We start from the raw sequence: 22,296 nt of genomic DNA, 5'->3' as shown, positions 1-22,296 counted from the left end.
CGATCTGGACCCGTTTTCTGCCTTGCCAAGGACAGCTACTGAAGAAATAAATGACAACGGAAGAATTGATCCCCCACCCACCCCTCATCCGCCTGCCACAAATACCTGCGCCCCAAATGTGCTTTGGCCCAAGGTGACCAGATTTTAACATGGGTAAAGCGGGACACCAGGAGGGTTCTTGATTAAAGATTTGGTCTATATGGAGCAACAAAAAGTTTCATAGAACGCAAAAATAGTATTGTAAGATATATTTTTTCAATTTCAACATAAGTACAATTTGCCAGGTGCCTCCAGATGTCCCTCCAAAAGTGGGACAACCTGGTCACCTTACATCCAGCTGTGGATCTCCAGTGAGGGATATAATCTGGCCTCGATTCCTGGCTTCTAATGCTCCTGTTCTCCCAAGGGACTCTGCACCTTAACATTCAATGGGATGAGAAGCCCTCAAGCTTTCTCTTACATGAAGGAGATTAGCCCTTTAGGGATTTTCGGGCTTGCCAAGAAGAAGAGGGGTTTTTATATCCTGCTTTTCTCTACCTTAACGAACCTCAAAGTGGTCCCTTTCCTCTTAACAGACAGGTGAGGCTGAGAGCTCTGAGTGAACTGAGACTGGGCACCCATCGGGCCTCATTGTGTCTCAAAGTGGTTAACTATCGCCTTCCCTTCTTTGCTCACAACAGGTCCCTTGTGAGGCAGGTGGAACTGAGAGTGCTCTGAGAGAACTGTGACTGGCCCAAGGTCACCCTGCTGGCTTCATACAGAAGTGGGGAATCAAACCCAGTGCTCTTAACCATGACACTGTATCGGACCTGATTTGTATCTCATTTGTTCCCGGTAAGCCTAAATACTGGCAGTCTCTCGTTTACCTCACGCCCTTGTTTGTCAACAATTGAAATGTAGTTGGGATTGGTTTCATTAGGGTAGGACAGCAAAACCTCGTAAGGGGCCAGGTGAACCGAATCCAGGCCAAATTCTTTCCACTGGGCTTGGATTTCTTCGGCGAGGCGCAGGTTCTCTTCCGTACCTGCCAAGTGAGGACGGCGTGTAAAATTGCTAGAAGATAGAAAAGGACGCTTATTGGAAAGCAAGAAATTGAATTTGCAGGTTTGTTGTGCTCCAGCTGTAACATTCATACAGCGTTCTGCAAAAAAACTAGCATTCCTCCTTCCCTAAATTCTGCCCTCCCAAAATCTACAAATTAGAATCATAGAATCATAGAGATGGAAGGGACCTCCTGGGTCATCTAGTCCAACCCCCTGCACTATGCAGGACACTCACAACCCTATCGCTCATCCACTGTCACCTGCCACTCCCTTAAGCCTTCACAGAATCAGCCTCTCCGTCAGTTGGCTATCCAGCCTCTGTTTAAAAATTTCCAAAGATTAAAAAATTTCCAAAGAATTGACTGTCATGATCCAAGGAAAGCAGTCTGCAATTAAATTCCATTGCTAGACGAAACCCCGATGATTCCATTTAGTCCAAAAGCAGTACAGTCTTTATTGAGAAAGTTCCAGCAGAGCTAACATCTTCAGGAAGTACACAGAACAGAGGCGATGATGGGGAACAAAGGGAAGACAGGATTTATATCTATTAGGGGTGAGTCCCCTAACAAAGTGCAAGAAAACCAGTTCCTGTACAGTGCCCCTTTGATCTAATCGGTGCGAAAACCAGAGACTCAACGTTTGGGTTCTCCAGCTGCGAGAATGGCCAGAGGTGGGAAACATCACACTTTCAAGGACAAAGATAAGCATAACACAGCTAGAAGGAAACTTCAAAGGGATGCCTAGAGAACAGGAATCAAAGAGTCAGGCTGGGAGGAGGGGAAGTTACATAGAGAATTCGATGGTATGACATTGACAGGGTTAAAGCGTAATAATTCCTTCTCTGCTATATATCAGGGATGCAACACAAAAACAGGAAGGTTCACAATAGGATACCAACACAAAAACAAGGAAACTATCAAAGGCAATATTCTTGTTCTAGCAATATTCTTGTTCTAGCTTAGAGCTTAGGGCTGATCCTGCGTTGAGCAGGGGGTTGGACTAGATGGCCTGTATGGCCCCTTCCAACTCTATGATTCTATGATTCTATAATATATATATATTCAATTTTAATACAATTTTTATATACATGAAGAATCAACCAGAACGGTTTCTAGATAATTTCCATTTTCAATATCTTCTTCAGTGGTTGAGTCCTTATATTAGTGTTTTAATAATACCAATAGGCCATCGGCTCAAAGGTATCAGGGAACGTTAGTAAAATTCTCCGATATAAGGACTCGATCACTGAAGAAAATATTGAAAACAGGAATTATCTAGAAACCGTTATAGTTGATTTTTTCGTGTATCTATAAATTGTATTAAAACTGAATATATATATATTGTTAGAACAAGAATATCGCCTTGGATATATGTCAGGGTTGGCCAACCTGTAGCTCTCCTGCTCTATATTAAAGGTTCCACAGCCACTGGTTTAAATTGTTGCTTTTCCATTTCCTGGTATTTTAATCTCCCCTTCTTACTGCATTCTGTACCTTCAGGTAAACCTGCTCAGTTTATATACGTTATTGAGAAAATCCCTGAAGATAAAAAGAAACCTGAACACAGATAAAGGTCCTAAGAACTCAAGAGCGTGTGCTAACAGGATTAAGTTATCTGGGCTCCCTTTGTTGGGAGAAAGGAGTCTCCAAGTCTGGTAGTCATTGTTTGGTGCTGAGGGGGATGAGATCAAGTATTGCACAATGAAACACAATGAAACTACAAAAATATCACCGTGGGTTGTTAACGACAACCCTGAGTTGGGTTAGAACAAAAGATAAGCCATGTTGGGTCAGGCCAATGGCCTACCCAGTCCAACACATGGTCTCACTCAGTGGCCAAAACCGAGGTGCCATCAGGAGGACCACCGGTGGGGCCAGGACTCCAGAAGCCCTCCCACTGTGGCCCCCTGCAAGCACCAAGAATACAGAGCATCACTGCCCCAGACATGGGAACATAAGAGAAGCCATGTTGAATCAGGTCAATGGCCCATCCAATCCAACATTCTGTGTCACCCAGTGGCCAAACCCCAGGTGACATCAGGAGGTCCACCAGCAGGGCCAGAACTTCAGAAGCCCTCCCACTGTGTCCCCTCCAAGCACATCTCTGTCCCAGACATTAGATCATAAGAGAAGCCATGTTGGATCAGGCCAATGGCCCATCCAGTCCAATGTTCTGTGTCACCCAGTGGCCAAAACCCAGGTGACATCAGGAGGTCCACCAGCGGTGCCAGAACTGCAGAAGCCCTCCCACTGTTTCCCTCCTCCCAGCATCAAGAATACAGAGAATTACTGCTCCAGACATAGTATACTATCTATACCGTGGACTGCCTGAAGCTGTCACAATCCCAGTTGTGATTGTACCTAGAAATGTCCTGTTGGATCCTACCAGCTTTTCTGCTAATAAACGAAGGTGAGAGGGGCCTGTTTTCTCCCCATAGCTATGCTGAGGAACATGGAATCTCCACAGATCTAATCTACCAATTCTTAGTGACTTCAGCCCATAACCAATGGGAGGGGGACTGGCCTTTTCCTTCATGCCTTTGACAGGTGAAAAATCGCACTGTTCCTAATGAGTATTTCATACAGTTCTTAAAAGACAAGCAGCCATGGGACAGCAGCAGAGGGAAGGCCTTTGCTTACTATAAGAACCGCTGGATGTTCTCCGCTTTCATATCCATCAGAAATGTTTTCTTCATTTCTTCGTTGGAACCCGTCGCTGGCAATGGATCCTTGGGCTTACTCACCCAGCCTGCAAGAGACGCCAAAACATTTTGTCATAGAGACAAAAAAAAATCAGCATTGAGATCCCAAAATTAAAAATAGGGAACCTAAGAACATAAGAGAACTGCTAGATCAGACCAGTGGTCCTTCTAGTCCAGCATCTGGTCTCAGACAGTGGGCAACCAGCGCGTCTGGATGGCTGACAACAGAGCACAGAGGCTGGGCCCTTAAGAAGACCTGCTGGATCAGACCAGTGGACCATCTCCTCTGGCATCCTATTTCACACAGTGGCCAACCAGATCCTCTGGAGGGCCAATATTAGGGCAGAGAGGCTGAAGCCTTCCTGAGAACATCAGAAGAGCCCTTCTGGATCAGACCAGTGGCCATTCTAGTCCAGCATCCTGTCTCACACAGTGGCCAACCAGTTCCTCTAGAACAGGGGTAGTCAAACTGCGGCCCTCCAGATGTTCATGGACTACAATTCCCAAGAGCTCCTGGGAATTGTAGTCCATGGACATCTGGAGGGCCGCAGTTTGACTACCCCTGCTCTAGAAGACCAACAGCAGGGCAGAGAGGCTGAGGCCTTCCTGAGAACTTCGGAAGAGCCCTGCTGGATGAGACCAGTGGTCCATCTAGTCTGGATTCCTGTTTCACGCAGTTGCCAACCAGTTCTTCTGGAGGGCCAACAACAGGGCATAGAGGCTGAGGCCTTCCTGAGAACATCAGAAGAGCCCTGCTAGACCAGACAAGTGGTCCCTCTAGTCCAGCATCCTGTTTGACAAAGTGGCCAACCAGTTCTTCTGGAGGGCCAACAACAGGCCATAGAGACTGAGGCCTCCATAAGAAGAGCCCTGCTGGATCAGACCAGTCGTCCATCTAGTCCAGCCTCCCGTCTCACTCAGCGGCCAACCAGTTCCTCCAGAGGGCCAACAGCAGCGCACAGAGACCCAAGGCCTTAACCTGCTGTCACTTCCTGGCTCTGGGATTCAGAGGTTGACTGCCCCTGAATGTGGAGGTTCTCTTTAATCCCCGTCGCTAGTGGCCACTGGTAGACGTCTCCTCCGCGAGTCTGCCTAATCCCCCTTTAAAGTTGCCTGCTATAAAAGGGTGACATGAAATCTCCTTCCAGCTGTGGACGCGGCTCCGTTCCCCTCCCCGTCTCCGTACCGATGAAGAAGCCGAGGAGGAAGACGCCGAGCGCGGCGGCCGCGGCCAGAGCCCAGCAGCGCCAGCGGGACCCTCGGACGAAGGCGGGCTCCGCGCTGGCCGCCCGCAGGGACGTCCACATCCTCCGACGCCGCCCAGCCTACCCGGCCAGGGCCCAGGTCTCCCCGCAGCCAGCCAGCCAGGCAGGAGCGGAGGGACGGCGCCTGCAGCCGGGATCGGCGTCCAAAGAGCAGCGCCTGGCACCGCCTCGCAGGCCGGCCTCTGCTTGGCGCCGCGGGCTCCGTGGGGGCGGCGTCCGGGGCGGGCAGCGGGGGTCTCCGGGCCAGCCCCCGGCAGCGCTAGTGGGAAGGCTCCGGCGGGACGGACTTCGGTCCCGGAGAGCCGCTGCCAGCCCGGGCAGGCGAGACTGGCTGGGAAGAGGGGAGATCCTTTCCTGGGAGGGAGGTGGGGCGGAGAGGACTGCTCCGTGAAAACAAATGAAGAAGCGCTGGGTTTTTTTTTCTCTCTCTCTATTTTATTTGTCTCCTGCTTTTCACTACCTAAAGGAGTCCCCAAGTGGATTACAAGCAGCTTTCCCTTCCAGCAAGGCACCTGGTGAGGTAGTTGGAGCTGAGAGAGCTCGGAGAGAACTGCTCCGTGTGAACCAAAGAAGAAGGCTTTTTGTACCCCACTTTTCGCTGCCTGAAGGAGTCCCAAAGCAGCTTATAAACACCTTTCCCTTTCCCCCCCCCCACCAACAGACACCCGGTGAGGTATGTGGAGCTGAGAGAGCTCCAAGAGAACTGTGACTGGCCCAAGGTCACCCAGCTGGTTGCATGCGGAGGAGGAGTGGGGAATTAAACCCAGCTCCACCGATTAGAGTCTGTCGCTCTTAACTGCGACACCATGCTGGCTGTTTGCTGGACCAAGGATCGGATTCAGAATACGGCAGACCCATGTGTCTAGAATCTGTCTGTCAGGGACATTCAGGTGGGTAGCCGTGTGAGCCTGAAGCAACAGAACAACACTTGAATCCAGGGGCACCTTAAGGACCAACAACATTAAATTAGGGGTGGAAGCTTTCGTGCACATGCGCACTTCATCAGATGCATGCACATGGAAGTGTCAGATTAGATGGGCCATTGGTTTGCTCCAACATGGCTTCTCTTACGTTCATCTCAGAGGCCCAGTCTGGTTGGACTGTGACCTAGGGGGTGGGTCCTCTGCCTTCCCCTGTGCTGGAAGAACCCGGCAGCAGTTTTTGTCCCGTTGTGGAGTTGTGCATATTCAGAACACAAATGGAAATAAAAGTCGTGCAGCCTTTTCTTCCAGCCGCAAACCCTGTTCTTGACAAAAAATCCAGAATTCTCCAAAGATATTCTTCCATACGTTCCCGGTATATAATGCCTTGGATCTTGTGTCAGCTCTCCCCTAAGGGAAGGCATTGTGTGCGGACCACAACTCCCTTCTTCTGGAAGACTGTGTAAGTTGTCAGTGCGTTAGAGAGTTTCCTGCTACATAAGGATGTCGCTTGACCTTGGCAGCTCTCCGAGGGTCAGTCCTGGAAAGTGTTTGCAAGGGCGAGCACCAAAAAAGTCCAGGGTGGTTTTGCCCCTCCAGGTAAAGATGTTAAACTAGCCAGGGGATGTGTAAATTTCCAAAGGCTGGCTACCACTGTTGAGAACCCAGAGCCCAGCTTGCACATAGACCTAGGAACAAGCACAGCGATTGTGGCAAAAGGACACACGGCCCTCTTACTTTTGACAAGGGACCAAGCCCTATGAAGATAGGTTGAGGCACTTGGGAATGTTCAGCCTGGAGAAAAGGAGGTTGAGAGGGGACATGATAGCCCTCTTTAAGTATTTGAAAGGTTGTCACTTGGAGGAGGGCAGGATGCTGTTCCTGTTGGCTGCAGAGGAGAGGACACGCAGTAATGGGTTTAAACTACAAGTACAACAATATAGGCTAGATATCAGGGGGAAAAATTTCACAGTCAGAGTAGTTCAGCAGTGGAATAGGCTGCCTAAGGAGGTGGTGAGCTCCCCCTCACTGGCAGTCTTCAAGCAAAGGTTGGATACACACTTTTCTTGGATGCTTTAGGATGCTTAGGGCTGATCCTGCGTTGAGCAGGGGGTTGGACTAGATGGCCTGTGTGGCCCCTTCCAACTCTATGGTTCTAAGTCTTAAGCTGGGGCATCCTAGCTGCCCTTTCCAGTCGCAGTCTCCTCCTGATCAACAACAACAAGCCTTTAATAGCATAAAAAAGTACAATATCCTTCTGATCTCTTGTCTGCCATCGCTCTTGGGAGAAAAGAGCAACCTGTCCAGTTGCACCACAACATCTGTGGCAGGGAGGGAGTTTTTGTGAGTCACTGCTTGCTTCTTCAGTTTGGTGTAGTGGTTAGGAGTGCGGACTTCTAATCTGGCATGCCGGGTTCGATTCTGCACTCCCCCACATGCAGCCAGCTGGGTGACCTTGGGCTCCCCACAGCACTGATAAAACTGTTCTGACCGAGCAGTAATATCAGGGCTCCCTCAGCCTCACCTCCCTCACAGGGTGTCTGTTGTGGGGAGAGGAAAGGGAAGGCGACTGGAAGCCACTTTGAGACTCCTTCGGGTAGAGAAAAGCGGCATATAAGAACCAACTCTTCTTCTTCTTCTTCTTCTTCTTCTTCTTCTTCTTCTTCTTCTTCTTCTTCTTCAGATGTTGCCACTTTGCCACCGCTGCAGGCAGACTGACCTGGCCTCTCTTCTGATGGAGAGCAGAGATGAGGGGCAGGAAATCTTGAGCAATTCCCATTTCTTTATCATCAGCTTTAACGTTAGGTGACTCCCCAGCAGCCGTTGCTTGGGAAGGGATTTGGATTTATTGCTGAAGCCGAAGCCATAACACCCATCCAAACAAAGCATTAAAAGAGTAAAATATCACATAAAAGGCAAAGGTATCCCCTGTGCAAGCACCGGGTCATGTCTGACCCTTGGGGTGACGCCCTCTAGCGTTTTCATGGCAGACTCAATACGGGGTGGTTTGCCAGTGCCTTCCCCAGTCATTACCGTTTACCCCCCAGCAAGCAAGCTGGGTCCTCATTTTACCGACCTTGGAAGGATGGAAGGCTGAGTCGACCTTGAGCCGGCTGCTGGGATTGAACTCCCAGCCTCATGGGCAAAGCTTTCAGACGGCTGCCTTACCACTCTGCGCCACAAGAGGCTCTTAAAAATATCACATATCTCAGTATAAACAGGTGATCACAAGAAGAAAACTTCAAAAAAAAAAAAAAAAAAAGGCAAGTGCCGGACAAGAGGGAAAATGTCTGCCCAAAGAAATATCATTTTATCATCAGTGCCAGAGAGAGTGCAGTGCTGTGTTCATTGCTTTTGTCTTCCACTGTAACTCTGCTTTGAGGCTTTGCTTTAACCATCAGGAGTTCTTTTCTTCACTTGACGTGGCTTTGCATCTTCACAACTGACCTACCCTCCTTATAAATGCAGGCCATTGTTCCAGAACTGTACTGAAAATGCATATTTTTAATGGAAAAAGGGCATAAAATGACAGTGCTTCATTCATTCATTCATTCATGTTCCAATTTCTATATCATCCCTCTCAACAACAGCCATCTCCTGGCAGTTTACAAGGTATCAGATCAATAAAATCACAATATAAACCCTGTTAACAAGCAATTACAATATGATGGCGGCATAATCTTCTCTGATTCTCCCAATCCCAGCTCTGCTGTTCACAGAATCACACAGAATCACAGAATCCTAGAGTTGGAAGGGGCCATACAGGCCATCTAGTCCAACCCCCTGCTCAACGCAGGATCAGCCCTAAGCATCCTAAAGCATCCAAGAAAAGTGTGTATCCAACCTTTGCTTGAAGGCTGCCAGTGAGGGGGAGCTCACCACCTCCTTAGGCAGCCTATTCCACTGCTGAACTACTCTGACCGTGAAAAACGCCATTTGGGCTACTTTCATGATCTGAGCCTCCATTGAAAGGGAGACATCAAAGAACACCCCCACATTCCTGAAAGCCGGTGCATTCAGAAAATATGAGGTTTATTTATATATATATATTTTTATAAAGCAGTTTCTGTGGTCTCCCTTTCAGTTTTTCTCAGTGCTGCAAGTGGGCCACTAGATGGCAGCAATAAACAAGAAATAGCATCCCTCACAAATTGGGCTTTTAAACAAGACAACCAGTTACAGAAAACCCCGGTTCTTTCTCTGGATAAGGCGAAATGACAAACAATTGCACCAATCACATGGAAGGCCAAATAGCCACAGATGCTGATTTCTGCTTCTCCTCTGGCCGCTTGTTTGCCCCCTTTCCCTGCAGGCAAATATGGATACAGCTGGACTAAGTATTTGTTTGCATACGGACCTTTTGCTGCATGAAACCAACATTTCCAGGAGGGGGAGAGAGATACACACACCCATCCGTCTATGACCCCTCGCCTCCAACTGCTGGCTGGAGAAGAAAATTCTGTTTTTATGCCACCTCCTTAGGAGCATCACCTCCTTAGATCACCATTTCCAAAGCGGCTTACTACCGCCTTCCCTTCCTCTCCCTGCAAAAGACAGGTGGGGCTGAGAGAGCTCTGAGAGAACTGCCACTGGCCCAAAGTCGCCCACCAGGCTGCATGGGGAGAGTGGGGAATCGAACCCGGTTCTCCAGATCAGAGGCTGCCATTCTTCATCACTACGCCACGTTGGCGCTCAAGGGTTTGCTTGCTTGTTTGCCCTACCCTGCAGCTGAGAATTAATTCCAGCCAGTCAGGGATCCTGTGTTCCATCTGATGGGATCCCTGCCTTCACTTTCAGGGGACAGACCATGGCCTCCCTGTCTCAGCACCAAAGTCGGCTTGCTCCTGCAGGGGAGGGACATGCAGCAAAATCTCCAGTGGGCATGAGTGGTCAAAAGTTGGGCCTGCAACATCAGTTGATTGAGACAAGGGTCGAAAGACAACGGGTTGGATCCAGGCCAAATGGCCCATTCATGCCAAGACCCCCTTCCTGCTGCAGACCCCCTCATGTCCATTCCTCAGGGTCCCTTCTCCCCTAAGAGCGGCAGGTGGTGGGCTGAAGAGATGGGAAAATGTTGGGAGAATTTAGATACGAAAAGGAGGGGTGAACCACCAGCTGCTAAAAGAACAGCTAGCTGTATCGAGAGGAGAAACAATCTTGTAAAGAACAGAGGAGAGAGGCAGAACTAATTGATTAACCACTGTTCTGGAGGCAAGCAGGGAGGAAGTGTACTTAAAGGAGCAGGAAATCGCCAATGGAGCCAATCAGGATACAGGAGGAAATTATTTGAAAAAATCACCAGGAAGTTCCTAGTCTAAATATGTTGATTAAACCCCTGATGCCCCCTGTAGACTATTCTTCATATACTGGTGAATCATGCATAGTACAGACCTTCCACCAGAAAGATCCTTTGTGCCTTAGGGCAAGGGTAGTCAACCTGTGGTCCTCCAGATGTTCATTAACTACAATTCCCATGAGCCCCTGCCAGCATTTGCACTTTGATCCTGGCACTTTGGTTACCTGGTTTGTTCTGGGTTGACATTTTTCTCTCCATCTCTCCCGCTTTGTGCCAGGTAGAGCAGAGAAGGGGAAGATGGAGGGATGGATGGATGGATTGCCGCTGAGCTGCTTCACATGACCGCTTCAAACCCAGCTGGAGCCACGAATGGAATGGGCAGCCACAGGGAAGCAAGCAAAGGTTTACAGTTCAGTAGGCGAAGTATACTGTGTGTGGGGGGGGGGGGCAGGGGTTTCCTTTGAGTTTGGTCCGAGGCTGTAACTCCTCATAAATTGTGAGTTTGTGCAACATAAAGTTTGAAGCCCTCCATCGTGAAACAACACCCTCCGGACTAACCTTTCCTTGATTGGGTTTTCTTATTTTTTGGCCTTGGGAGAGACATCATTAAAAAAAACACACACACACCCAACAACCCTGTTATTTATAGGCTTTCCTCCACTATCCAGTGCAGCCCATAATAAAAATTAAATGCCAAGCGCCTGCCTGAGATTTATGATACCGGGAGAACCGCTTTCTGCCTCTTGCTATGCCATTTCCATTCTGTGCAAGAATAAATACACCGAGGGTTGTGCTACACACAGGCTTGTAGGGCTGTCGGCCCCTGGCGAGGGCGAGGTATCCCCCCCCTCCCCTCGCCCTGTTGCCAGCTACTGCTTCCAGAGGTGGCAGGAGACCAGTTGAAAAGAAAAACATGGGTTCTTCTCCTTACAGGAAGTCCCTACCATAGAGTCCCTGGCATTTCCTAGAGCTACCCTTTGTCACTTTGGGGGTGTTCTAGGAATTGTCAATATGGTTGACTATACAATTGATCTCCATACAATCAAGATCAATTCCCCTGGAGTAAATGGCTGCTTCGGAGGGTGGACTCTATTGACATTTTATCATGACAATGTACCTCCCCTCCCACAAACCCTATTATCCCCAGGCTCCACCCACCCTCCATCACCAGGTCTTTCCCTAATCACCAGGAACTCTATGGTAAAAACTTCCTGTAAGAAGAGGAAGCCTTCTTTTTCTGTTTATTTTTTTTCCCTGAGACACTGTCTCTCTACAAACACTGACTCCCGCCAGCTGCCAGATTCTGTCTGTCAGCCCTAATTATATTTATTGATCTATCACTCTCCTCCAACTTTTCCGGCATCCTTTATCATTTCCACTGTGGAGGAAGAGACTAGGCCTGTAGAGCAACAGGGGAAGTGGGCTCAAGGGATGTCTAGTAATGTCAGCAGCTATCTGAACTTCTGTAAAAGGGCGTGTAACACCTGAGGAACTCTGATAGTTTGGTGTAGTGGTTAGGAGTGCGGACTTCCAATCTGGCGTGCCGGGTTCGATTCCGCGCTCCTCCACATGCAGCCAGCTGGGTGACCTTGGGCTCCCCACAGCACTGATAAAGCTGTTCTGACCGAGCAGGAATATCAGTGGCCAACCAGTTCACCTGGAGAACCAACAACAGGACATAGTGGCTGAGAAATTCATAAGAATATAAAAGCCCTGCTGGATCAGACCAGTGGTCCATCAAGTCCAGCATCCTGTCTCACACAGTGGCCAACCAGTTCCTCTTGAGGGCCAACAACAGGACACAGAGGTCGAAGTCTTCATGAGACCATAAGAAAAGCCCTGCTGGATCATATCAATGGTCCATCTAGTCTAGCATCCTGTCTCACACAGTAGCCAACAAATTCCTCTGGAGGGCCAGAAAGGAGGAATAGAGTCTGAAGCCTTCATGAGAACATGAAGACCCAGCAGCAGGGCATAGGGTTGATGCCATGAACATCAGAGGCATAGGGCTAGTAGCCATTGACAGGCCTTTCTTCCATTAATCTGTTAGATCCCCTTCCAATGCTGTTTATTCCCGTGGCCATCACTACATCCTCTGACGGCGAATTCCACATTTTAATCACTCACTGTGTAAAGTAGTATTTCCTTTAGGCCATTCTGAACCTAGTGCCCATCAGCTTTACTGGATGCCCTTGAGTTCTTGGACATTCCTGGAGATTTGCAATATGGAGGCCGGGGGGGGGGGGGAGATTTGGGGAAGGAAGTCTTTCCGCACAGTGTAATGCTGAGTCCACCTCCGAAGCAGCCATTTCTTCCATGAGAACTACGGCAGCCAGCTCTGGGTTGGGAAATACCTGGAGATTGGGGGGGTGGGGGGTGGAGAGGGTTGACATTTGGGAGAGAAGGGACATCAGTGGGGTATAATGTCATAGAGTGCACCTTCCCAAGCACCTCACAGGATCGTGGTGAAGATGAAACCGATGAGGCGGAACACCTATGCTTTCTGCCTGAGTTCCTAGATCCGGGGTAGTCAACCTGTGGTCCTCCAGATGTTCATGGGCTACAATTCCCACGAGCCCCTGTCAGCAAACGCTGACAGGGGCTCATTGGAATTGTAGTCCATGAACATCTGGAGGACCACAGGTTGATTACCACTGTCCTAGATGGAAGGACAGGGCCTCAAATGGGATCCATAGATAGATAAAATTAAGTCTGGATAACACCATCTCTACTTTAGTTAAATATTATCACAAACTGCGAGAGTGGTGTTCATTGTGTATCTAGCATCTTTTTTATCCCACGTCCTCCGGGTGGCACATGGCGGGCCCTTCCCTGTTTGAACCTCACAACGACCCTATGAGGTAGGTCAGGAGAGAGCAATCAGCCCAAGGTCATCTGGTGTGCTTCACGACAGTGCAGGAATGTCAACTTGGGCGTCAGAGACACTGATCACTAAACCGCATGACCATCACCATCTCTCTCTCTCTCTCCCTGTTTTCTTTTCTTTGAATCAACCTGGTAAAGAATTCTCGCAAGGAACAAAGTTTGCTTGTAAGTAGTTTGTTTGTCCTGAGAAGAGCCCTTTTCTGCTGTTGCTGTTCCGAACGCAGCGTCGTCTCCCAAGAGGCACCTGGAACGAGCGCACCTGAAAATCAGAATCGGGTTAAGCAGTTGGGAGTTCGCGCTGCACAATGCCCCCTGGTTAGCATCTGTTGCATAATACAGCTATTTAAATAGGATAATCTTTCCAACAAGACGCTGTGATTAATGAGCCCAATCAAAACCAAGAGGAAAACGAGCCGGGTAGGGGAAAAAAAACAGACAGTGTCTCCAGAAGGCTCCGTGTCTTTTACAGCAAGGTTAATTGAAGAACACCCTTGAAATGGTTTCGTTTAATTTTGTAAAAAATCAATGTTAATTGTTAAGAGGGGGAAATGCTCAATAATCTTCTGCAAAACAGGGAAAAAAACAAGTGCATTTACAAGCATCCCCCCCTCCACACACACACATGCACACCTTAAATAAATATTTTTCCACTTTGGAAAACATAAAGCATGTGACTAAAGCCATAGAGCATGTGACTAAAGCATGTGACTAAAGCCTTGGTGTTGCGGTTAAGTAATCTGGAGAGCCAGGTTTGATTCCCCATTCCTCCTTTGCATGTAGCCAGCTGGGTGACCTTGAACCAGTCACAGTCTTGTTAGAGCTGTTCTCACAGAGCAATCCTGTAAGAGCTCTCTCGGCCCCACCTACCTCACAGGGTGCTTGTTGCGGGGAGAGAAAGGGAAGACAATTGTAGCCCACTTAGAGACGCCTTCGGGTAGTGAAAAGCAGTGTATCAAAAATCCTCTTCTTCTAAAGGGAACCTCCACATTCAGGGGCAGTCAATCTTCGGGTCGCTCATCTCCAGGTGGTGGCTGAAAATCCCCTGGTATTACAACTCATCGCCTGGCAAAAGAAATCTGTTCACTTGGATAAAATGGCCATTTTGTAAGGTGGACTCAATGGCATCATACCCAATTGACGTCACTTTCCCAACCCACTGAGGATCCACCCCCCAAATCTCCAGGTATTTCCCATCCTGGCATTGGAAACTTTAGTCACCCTCTGATGACTGGTGATAGGAAACAGCCTCAGGAGAAGACCTCAGCCCCTAAGCCCTGCTGTTGGCCCTCAAGAAGAAGAAGAAGAAGAAGAAGAAGAAGAAGAAGAAGAAGAAGAAGAAGAAGAAGAAGAAGAAGAAGAGTTGGTTCTTATAGGCCGCTTTTCTCTACCCGAAAGAGGCTCAAAGTGGCTTCCAATCGCCTTCCCTTTCCTCTCCCGAACGCTGGCAGGGGCTCCTGGGAATTGTAGTCCATGAACATCTGGAGGACCACAGGTTGACTACCTCTGCCATAGGGGATCCTCAGATTGAAACATCGGGACTCCACCCCAGCCTCAACCATATGTCTGGTGGAAAAGCTCCATCTTGCAGGCCCTGCAGAAAGCTGACAATCCCAACCAGGCCCTTGGCTCTTCTGGGAGCTCATTCCACCAGCTTGGGGTCAGGACCAAAAAGGCCTTGGCCATGGTCGAGGGCAGGCGAGTGTCCTGAGGGCCCGGGACTACCAGTAGATTCATACCTACAGAGCAAAGAGCCCTGTGGGGGGCATAAGCAACCAAGCGGTCCCGCAGGTAAGTGGGACCCAGACCACGTATAGCCTTGAAGGTCAATACCAATACCTTGAACTTGACCCGGAAGCAGACTGGTAACCAGTGCAGATGACAAAGCACCGGCTGAATATGGGCCCATATTTCCCTGCAACCTGTCGCTCACGTCCCAAAACCACCCAAAACAAAACGGAATTGTCTAACTTTGTTGTTGTTGTTGTTTTCTTCTCAACCCACTTGTTTGTTTTCTCCCTTCTGAATAAACCGTCACCTGATGGAGACATCCATTACCCCAAGCCGCCAGGTGCAGAAGGTTTTGACGTTGGGAGCGATGCCCTTGAGGGTTACCTGAGGCATCTCAAAGTGGTCCAGATGTTGTCGAGCACAGAATGATTACCCAGTGACATATCTGCAGAGGGTCTTTGTCTCTCCCAGAAGCAGTTGGAGAGAACATCTGGCCCTGGGAATTCGTCAGCCATCTTTCATCACTTGTCTTTCTAATAGAATAGCGACAGATCCTCACAAAGTTATATTAGGACTGAGGAGAAGGCACAGGAGGCCTCCGAAAGAACGAAGACGACAGAGAATCAGCCAGATGAGAAGCAAAACAGAAAGGACAATCTGTGGTTTTTTTAAGTCCTAATTTCACTAGGGGAGGGGAGGTGATGGTTTAATGGTACAGCATCTGCTTGGCATGTCGATGTGTAGAGGATGCCAGGTTCAGTGTATAGCATCCTGTTTTGAAGAAAAGTTGGTTTTTATACCCCACTTTTCACTACCCAAAGAGTCTCAAAGTGGCTTCCAATTGCCTTCCCTCCCTTTCCCCATAACAGACATCCTGGGACTGAGAGAGCTCTGAGAGAACTGCTCTGTGAGAATAGCTCTAACAGGACTGTGACTAGCCCAAGGTCTCCCAGCTGGCTGCATGGCCAGGACCAGGGAATTGAACCTGGCTCTCCAGATTAGAGGACTCCATTCTCAACACTACACCAAGCTGGTTCTTTAGTTACTATGGCTTTAGTCACATACTGTATGTTTCCAAAGTAGAAAACATATTTATTTAAGGCGTGTGTGTGTGGGGGGGGGGGGAGACACACATATAAGGGCAGTTGTTTTTTTTCCATTTTTGCAAAAGTTCATTGAGCATCCCTCCCCCCCTTTAACAATTAATATTGATAGTTTACAAAATTAAACAAAACCATTTCAAGGGTGTTCTTCAATTAGATTAGAGGCTGCTGTTCTTAACCACCACACCTGACTGGTTCTTTAAATCAGGGGCAGTCAACCTGTGGTCCTCCAGATGTTCATGGACTACTATTCCCATGAGCCCCTGCCAGCATTTGACTACCCCTGCTTTAAATGACTGAGATCAGCCTTGTCTGCTCTTATTGGCAGGGGCTCTCGAGGGTCCTGACTGGAGGTCATTCAACTTAACTGGGAATACTGGGGACTGGACTTGGAACCTTCTGCATGCCCTGCAGATGTTCTACCATTGAGCTACAGCATCTTCCAAGTGAAGCAGAGGTCCTTCGTATCACCTACTACCTGGTGCTTTTGACTGGAGATGCTGGGGATTGAACCTGGGAACTTCTACATGCCAAACAGCTGTTCTGCCACTGAAGCCATGGCCCCTCTCTGTGGCTCACCAGGTTGAGATCTTTCACATCACCTACTCAGTAGGTCTTACTACCTGGTCCTTTTCACTGGAGATGCTGGGGTTTGAACCTGGGAACTTCCTCGTGTCAAACAGATGCTCTTGACAGCCCCTCCTTACCTAGAAGCCTATTGCATCTGGATACGGATGTTCCCTTTAGTCCTCTTTAGTTATGGGGAAACTGCACATGGCCACCTGGCACACTGAGGTCATTTCCAGGTCAAGGCATCCTGCGATGTCATCTCTATCCTTTGCCCCGCTTCCAAAGCTCTCAGAGGAACCAGGCTTGGCAACCCAACCCAACATCCTATATGAATCTTCCTCGGATTATGTTGGCCTTTCTCAACTTCTTTTACCATTGAGGACCCCCTGAAGCATTTAGGATGCTTAGGATGATTATGGAGCCTCTTGTGGCGCAGAGTGGTAAGGCAGCCGTCTGAAAGCTTTGCCCATGAGGCTGGGAGTTCGATCCCAACAGCCGGCTCAAGGTTGACTCAGCCTTCTATCCTTCCGAGGTCGGTAAAATGAGTACCCAGCTTGCTGGGGGGTAAACGGTAATGACTGGGGAAGGCACTGGCAAACCACCCCGTATTGAGTCTGCCATGAAAACGCTGGAGGGCGTCACCCCAAGGGTCAGACATGACTCGGTGCTTGCACAGGGGATACCTTTACCTTTACCTTTTTAGGATGATTTAGGATGCTTAGGGCTAATCCTGCGTTGAGCAGGGGGTTGGACTAGATGGCCTGTATGGCCCCTTCTATGATTCTATGATTCTATGATTCTATGATTCTATGATTCTATGATTCTATGATTCTATGATTCTATGATTCTATGATTCATTCTTCAGGCTTTGAGAAACCCCAGACATGGCACGATCATGCAGAAGATGGACAGGAAACACGGCTGTGTATAAGCCCACCCAGGGCCCCTCCACTCCGCACCCCCTCTGGGACCATCACTGGCCATTTTGGGAAGAGGGAGGGGTTGACATGACAATATATGGTCATCTATCACCCAAGCGTCAAGAAACCCCAGGGTTTCACAAAACCCTGGTTGAGAAAACCTGGGTTCCGAGGGAGTGCCGGGGAGAAGTGGAAGCAGGACTTAATCTGTCAAACCTATTCTGCAATACGGACTCCGTGAGACCTGAAGCCAAGGCAAAGAAATGGGGGAAGAAGCTGAGCGGCTAATCACGACAAAACATACGGCAACTGAGAAAGACCTGCACTGAAAGCACGCCTCCGGCCCAGACAATACTTTGGAATAAAAATGCCCTCTCATGTTTTCGAGAGGTAATTATTGGCTGAAAGAACAGGAGATTTTAGACAACAGTGACGTTTGTTTGCTTCTGGGCATTCGAATTGTCTGTGAAGTTAGACGCACACACTTCGGAAAATGAGAAGTTGCTGGGGTAGTCAAACTGCGGCCCTCCAGATGTCCATGGACTACAATTCCCAGGAGCCCCTGCCAGAAAACGCTGGCAGGGGCTCCTGGGAATTGTAGTCCATGGACATCTGGAGGGCTGCAGTTTGACTACCCCTGATGGAAACGGTACGCAGGAGTATAGCATAACGTCACCAGGTGGCAGCAGGGTCTCCTGAAGACAGGCCTGGTAGAAATGTAAGGCATTCTGCAGGATTCTTCTTCGCCAGCCCTGTACTTATTTATTTTGAGATTTATATGCTGGAGAACTCCCAGAATGACAGTTCATCACCAGATTACAGGAATCAGTTCCCCTTGAGGAAACAGCTGCTTTGGTAGATGGACTCTGATATTATGCATAAACCATTTGCTTGATTTTTACCCCTTGTATGTATCTATTTAAAGGTGGACTCGGTTCTAGAGAACCAGGTTTCCTTCCCCGCTCATTCACAGGCCCACTCATTCGCAGGTCTCTTAGAGCTCTCTCAGACCCACCTACCTCACAAGGTGTTCGTTGTTCAGAGAGAAAGACAAGGTGATTGTCAGCTGCTTTGAGACACGTGAGACCTGGTAGAGGGGCACTCTAGATTTTGGGTAAAACTCTATAGGTAAAGGTAAAGGAATCCCCTGTGCAAGCACCGGGTCATATCTGACCCTTGGGGTGACGCCCTCTAGCGTTTTCATGGCAGACTCAATACGGGGTGGTTTGCCAGTGCCTTCCCCAGTCATTACCGTTTGCCCCCCAGCAACCAAACTGGGTCCTCATTTTACCGACCTCGGAAGGATGGAAGGCTGAGTCGACCTTGAGCCGGCTGCTGGGATTGAACTCCCAGCCTCATGGGCAAAGCTTTCAGACGGCTGCCTTACCACTCTGCGCCACAAGAGGCTCTAAAAACTCTATGGGCTGAAGCAAATTCTACCATAGAGTTTTGCCCAAAAGCCAGAGCATCGCTCCCAATGTCTCTGGCATGCCTGCCTCACTCCATGGTGATTTCAGCATGGCACGAAGCTCCTGAAAAGCATTCCTATCCCCTGCGAGCAATGCTGCTGAACCTGACAACCCAAAGAAAACTCTACGGGTTTTCTTTGCAATCTTGGCACAATGATCCATGTGACGATCGCCTATAGCTAGATTGCTGTCACTCACTCTATGCAGGCCCACCGCCAGCCTTGATCTGGAAACTGCAGCTGGTCCAAAACGTGAGCAAAAGAAATGATTTTCAAGTTGGCAGTGGCTTTATTCCACCGAGAAACAATTTCTCAAACTTTCCAAATCAAAACGAACTCCTGGGTATTTTTCGTTTTCAGTATCTTTGTCAGTGATATGTGATACTCTTAATATTTTTTATCAATAGATCCTCTTTAAATGAATTCTTATCAATGATGAATGATGATCAATGATCAATGATGCTTTAGGATGCTCTGGGCTGATCCTGCGTTGAGCAGGGGGTTGGACTAGATGGCCTGTATGGACCCTTCCAACTCTATGATTCTATGAACATGTATCAGAAGAACATAAACTTAATCCTATGGTGATATGTTACTGTAGATGTTTCACTCTCCAAATGGTTCTATAGTATCCAATATACAGAGGTCTACAAGTATTGGCATCACCAAAGTGTAAATGCTCTTCAGTAGTGACCTCAGGAGGACACTCTGGAGCAGGGGTAGTCAACCTGTGGTCCTCCAGATGTCCATGGACTACAATTCCCACGAGCCCCTGCCAGCATTTGCTGGCAGTGGCTCGTGGGAATTGTAGTCCATGGACATCTGGAGGAACACAGGTTGACTACCCCTGCTGTGGAGGACTCATAGTCAACCTGTTCTCCAGCAGTTGCATTGACTGCCAGTTGAATTCCAGAATTCCGGATCCGGTTCAAGGTTTTGGTTCAAGGACATATGTGATCCATATGTGGTCCACGCCCTGCACACCTGAGGGACTGCCTCACCCAACACACTCCCTGAAGAGCACAGGTCATCAAATGCCAATACGCTGTCCATCTCTGGCCCCAAAGAAGTGTGTCCAGCCTTGATCAGGGCCAGAGCTGAGAAATCCCACCAGTTTGATGGAATATGCTTTCAGCAGAGATCCGGGCCCTGAGGGAAGTATCAGAGTTCCGCAGGGCCTGCAAAACGGCACTCTTCCGCCAGACGTATGGTTGAGGACGGAGCATGCGACAAAATCAATGGGCCTCCCCCTCCTCCCAAAACACATTCCCCCTCCCCCAAACATACCAGCACAACTGGCCAATGAGATTGATGGGGAGAACAGGCCAGCTCTAGGCTGATGGTATTAAAACGCTTTTTTTTATTGCATATGATTTTATCGAATCTGTTTTGTGTCAATTATAATACGTTGTGCAGAGCCCCGAGTCCTTGCAGGGAGGGGTGGTTTATAAAGTAATAATAATAATGATAATAATGATAATAATGATGATGATAATGATAATAATGATAATAATGATGATGATGATGATGATGATGATGCAGAGTCACCATAGTTCAGCTGTGACCTGATGCCACTTCCCACTGCTGAAAGAAGGATTCCAAAAGAATTGGCCATTGTGCTAAGCTCATTTAACACCTGTAGCCCAGCAAGAGCCCTTTCCCTAACCCTTCAACCCAGGTGAGTGCCATCGAACAATTAAACTGGGGAGCCCAGCCCCCTCCCACCGGAGTCTCCCTTTGAAGTGCTTTTGTTTCGGGAGTGAAAAAAAAAATGCTGATGATGAGTTATGCTGCTAAAGTTCTGGTTTCACGAAAAGAATTCTGGCAGGAAGCCCACGTTTCTGGCTTTCACGGAAAAAGAAAGAGAAAAGAAGTAAGCTGGCAAAGAGCCCAGGAGTTTTAAAAAAAATGCTCTACTCCCCCCCCCCACCCCCACCATATATTGGCAACTTTAAGGAGGGGGTATAACTCTCTCCACCGCCTTCTTATTTTTTTAAAATCACAAATTGACTCCTCCAGACAGTTGTTACAGTCTATTCTTTTCCCCATTCCTTTATTTTCCAAATTAAGTTCATGCCCAAAGAAGAATTGGTTTTTATATTCCACTTTTCACTATCTCAAAGGGGCTTACAATCACCTTCCCTTGCCTCTCCCCACGACAGAAACCCTGGGAGGTAGGCGAGGCTGAGAGAGCTCTGACAGGACAGCTGTGTGAGAACAGTTCTATCAGGACTGTGACTGGCCCAAGGTCACCCAGCTGGCTGCAGGGGGAGGAGCAGGGAATCGAACCCAGCTCTCCAGATTAGAGGATATACTCCCCACTCTCCTTACCCCAATAATAGAGTTGGATGGGACCTCCTGGGTCATCTAGTCCAACCCCCTGCACAATGCATGACACTCACCACCCTCTCGCTCATCCACTGTCACCTGCCACCCCCTTCAACCTTCACAGAATCAGCCTCTCCGTCAGATGGCTCTCCAGCCTCTGTTTTAAAATCTCCAAAGATGGAGAACCCACCACCTCCCAAGGAAGCCTGTTGCACTGAGAAACTGCTGTAACTGTCAGGAACTTCTACCAGATGTTTAGACGGATGTTTAGAATAATAGAGTTGGAAGGGACCTCCTGGGTCATCTATGCAGGACACTCACAACCCTCTCGCTCATCCACTGTCACCTGCCACCCCCTTGAACCTTCACAGAATCAGCCTCTCCATCAGATGGCTCTCCAGCCTCTGTTTAAAAATCTCCTGAGAACCCACCACCTCCCGAGGAAGCCTGTTCCACTGAGAAACCGCTCTGACTGTCAAGAACTTCTTCCAGATGTTTAGATGGAATTTCTTTTGGATTAATTTCATCCGATTGATTTTGGTCCATTCCCTCCAGGGACCGGTACCTGCCGGTTGATCAGTTGGTCCTGGGCCATGGCTCCTCCTCGTTCTCCTCCTTGGCTGCTGCCTCAGGGGCTACTCTGCCACTCTGCTGCCAGCTCACCGGCGGCCGCCATGGCAGGGGCTCCCCCTTGGCATGGCAATGCACAGCTGCTGCTGGTAGCACCCCCCAGCGGGCCACAGGAAGTCAGGGGCGCTGATGGGAAAGCAAGTGGATCAGGGGCTCAGGCAGCGGCGGCGACGTCCCTTGGCAAAAGACTATCCCCCCGGGCCTCAGTAAAATTGTCAAGCGTTGACCGGTCCCCAGTGATAAAAAGGTTGGGGACCACTGCTCTACATGGCAGCCTTTTAAATACTTGAAGATGGTTATCAGATCCCCTCTCAGTCGTCTCCTCTGCAAGCTAAACAGACCAAGCTCCCCCAACCTTTCCTCCTACGTCTTGGTCTCCAAACCCCTCACCATCTTTGCCGCCCTCCTTTAAACACACTCTCTTTTCACCTTTACCA

General features: G+C 48.8%; 1 protein-coding gene across 2 annotated transcripts in view; it reads right to left on the bottom strand.

The window, feature by feature from the left end:
• LOC143839419 (glutamate carboxypeptidase 2-like) overlaps positions 1–5,324 on the bottom strand; it is a 33,214-nt gene extending 27,890 nt beyond the window's left edge. The window contains exons 1-3 of one of the 2 annotated variants that reach the window (XM_077341410.1): positions 4,931–5,324; positions 3,683–3,791; positions 867–1,053 (exon numbers count right to left, since the gene is read on the bottom strand). In XM_077341410.1, coding sequence (XP_077197525.1) covers positions 867–1,053; positions 3,683–3,791; positions 4,931–5,051 — 417 coding nt within the window. In that variant the 5' untranslated portion in view covers positions 5,052–5,324. Of the gene's footprint in view, positions 1–866; positions 1,054–3,682; positions 3,792–4,930 lie in introns of those variants that run through there. The other variant, XM_077341411.1, reaches the window with a different exon arrangement.
• Between the last annotated feature and the right edge of the window lie 16,972 nt (positions 5,325–22,296).

Source organism: Paroedura picta, chromosome 6 (genome assembly GCF_049243985.1).
Source record: "Paroedura picta isolate Pp20150507F chromosome 6, Ppicta_v3.0, whole genome shotgun sequence".
In the NCBI taxonomy this organism is placed as follows: domain Eukaryota; kingdom Metazoa; phylum Chordata; class Lepidosauria; order Squamata; family Gekkonidae; genus Paroedura; species Paroedura picta.
Note: the sequence above shows the minus strand (reverse complement) of the source record. Positions and strands in the feature narration are given on the sequence as shown.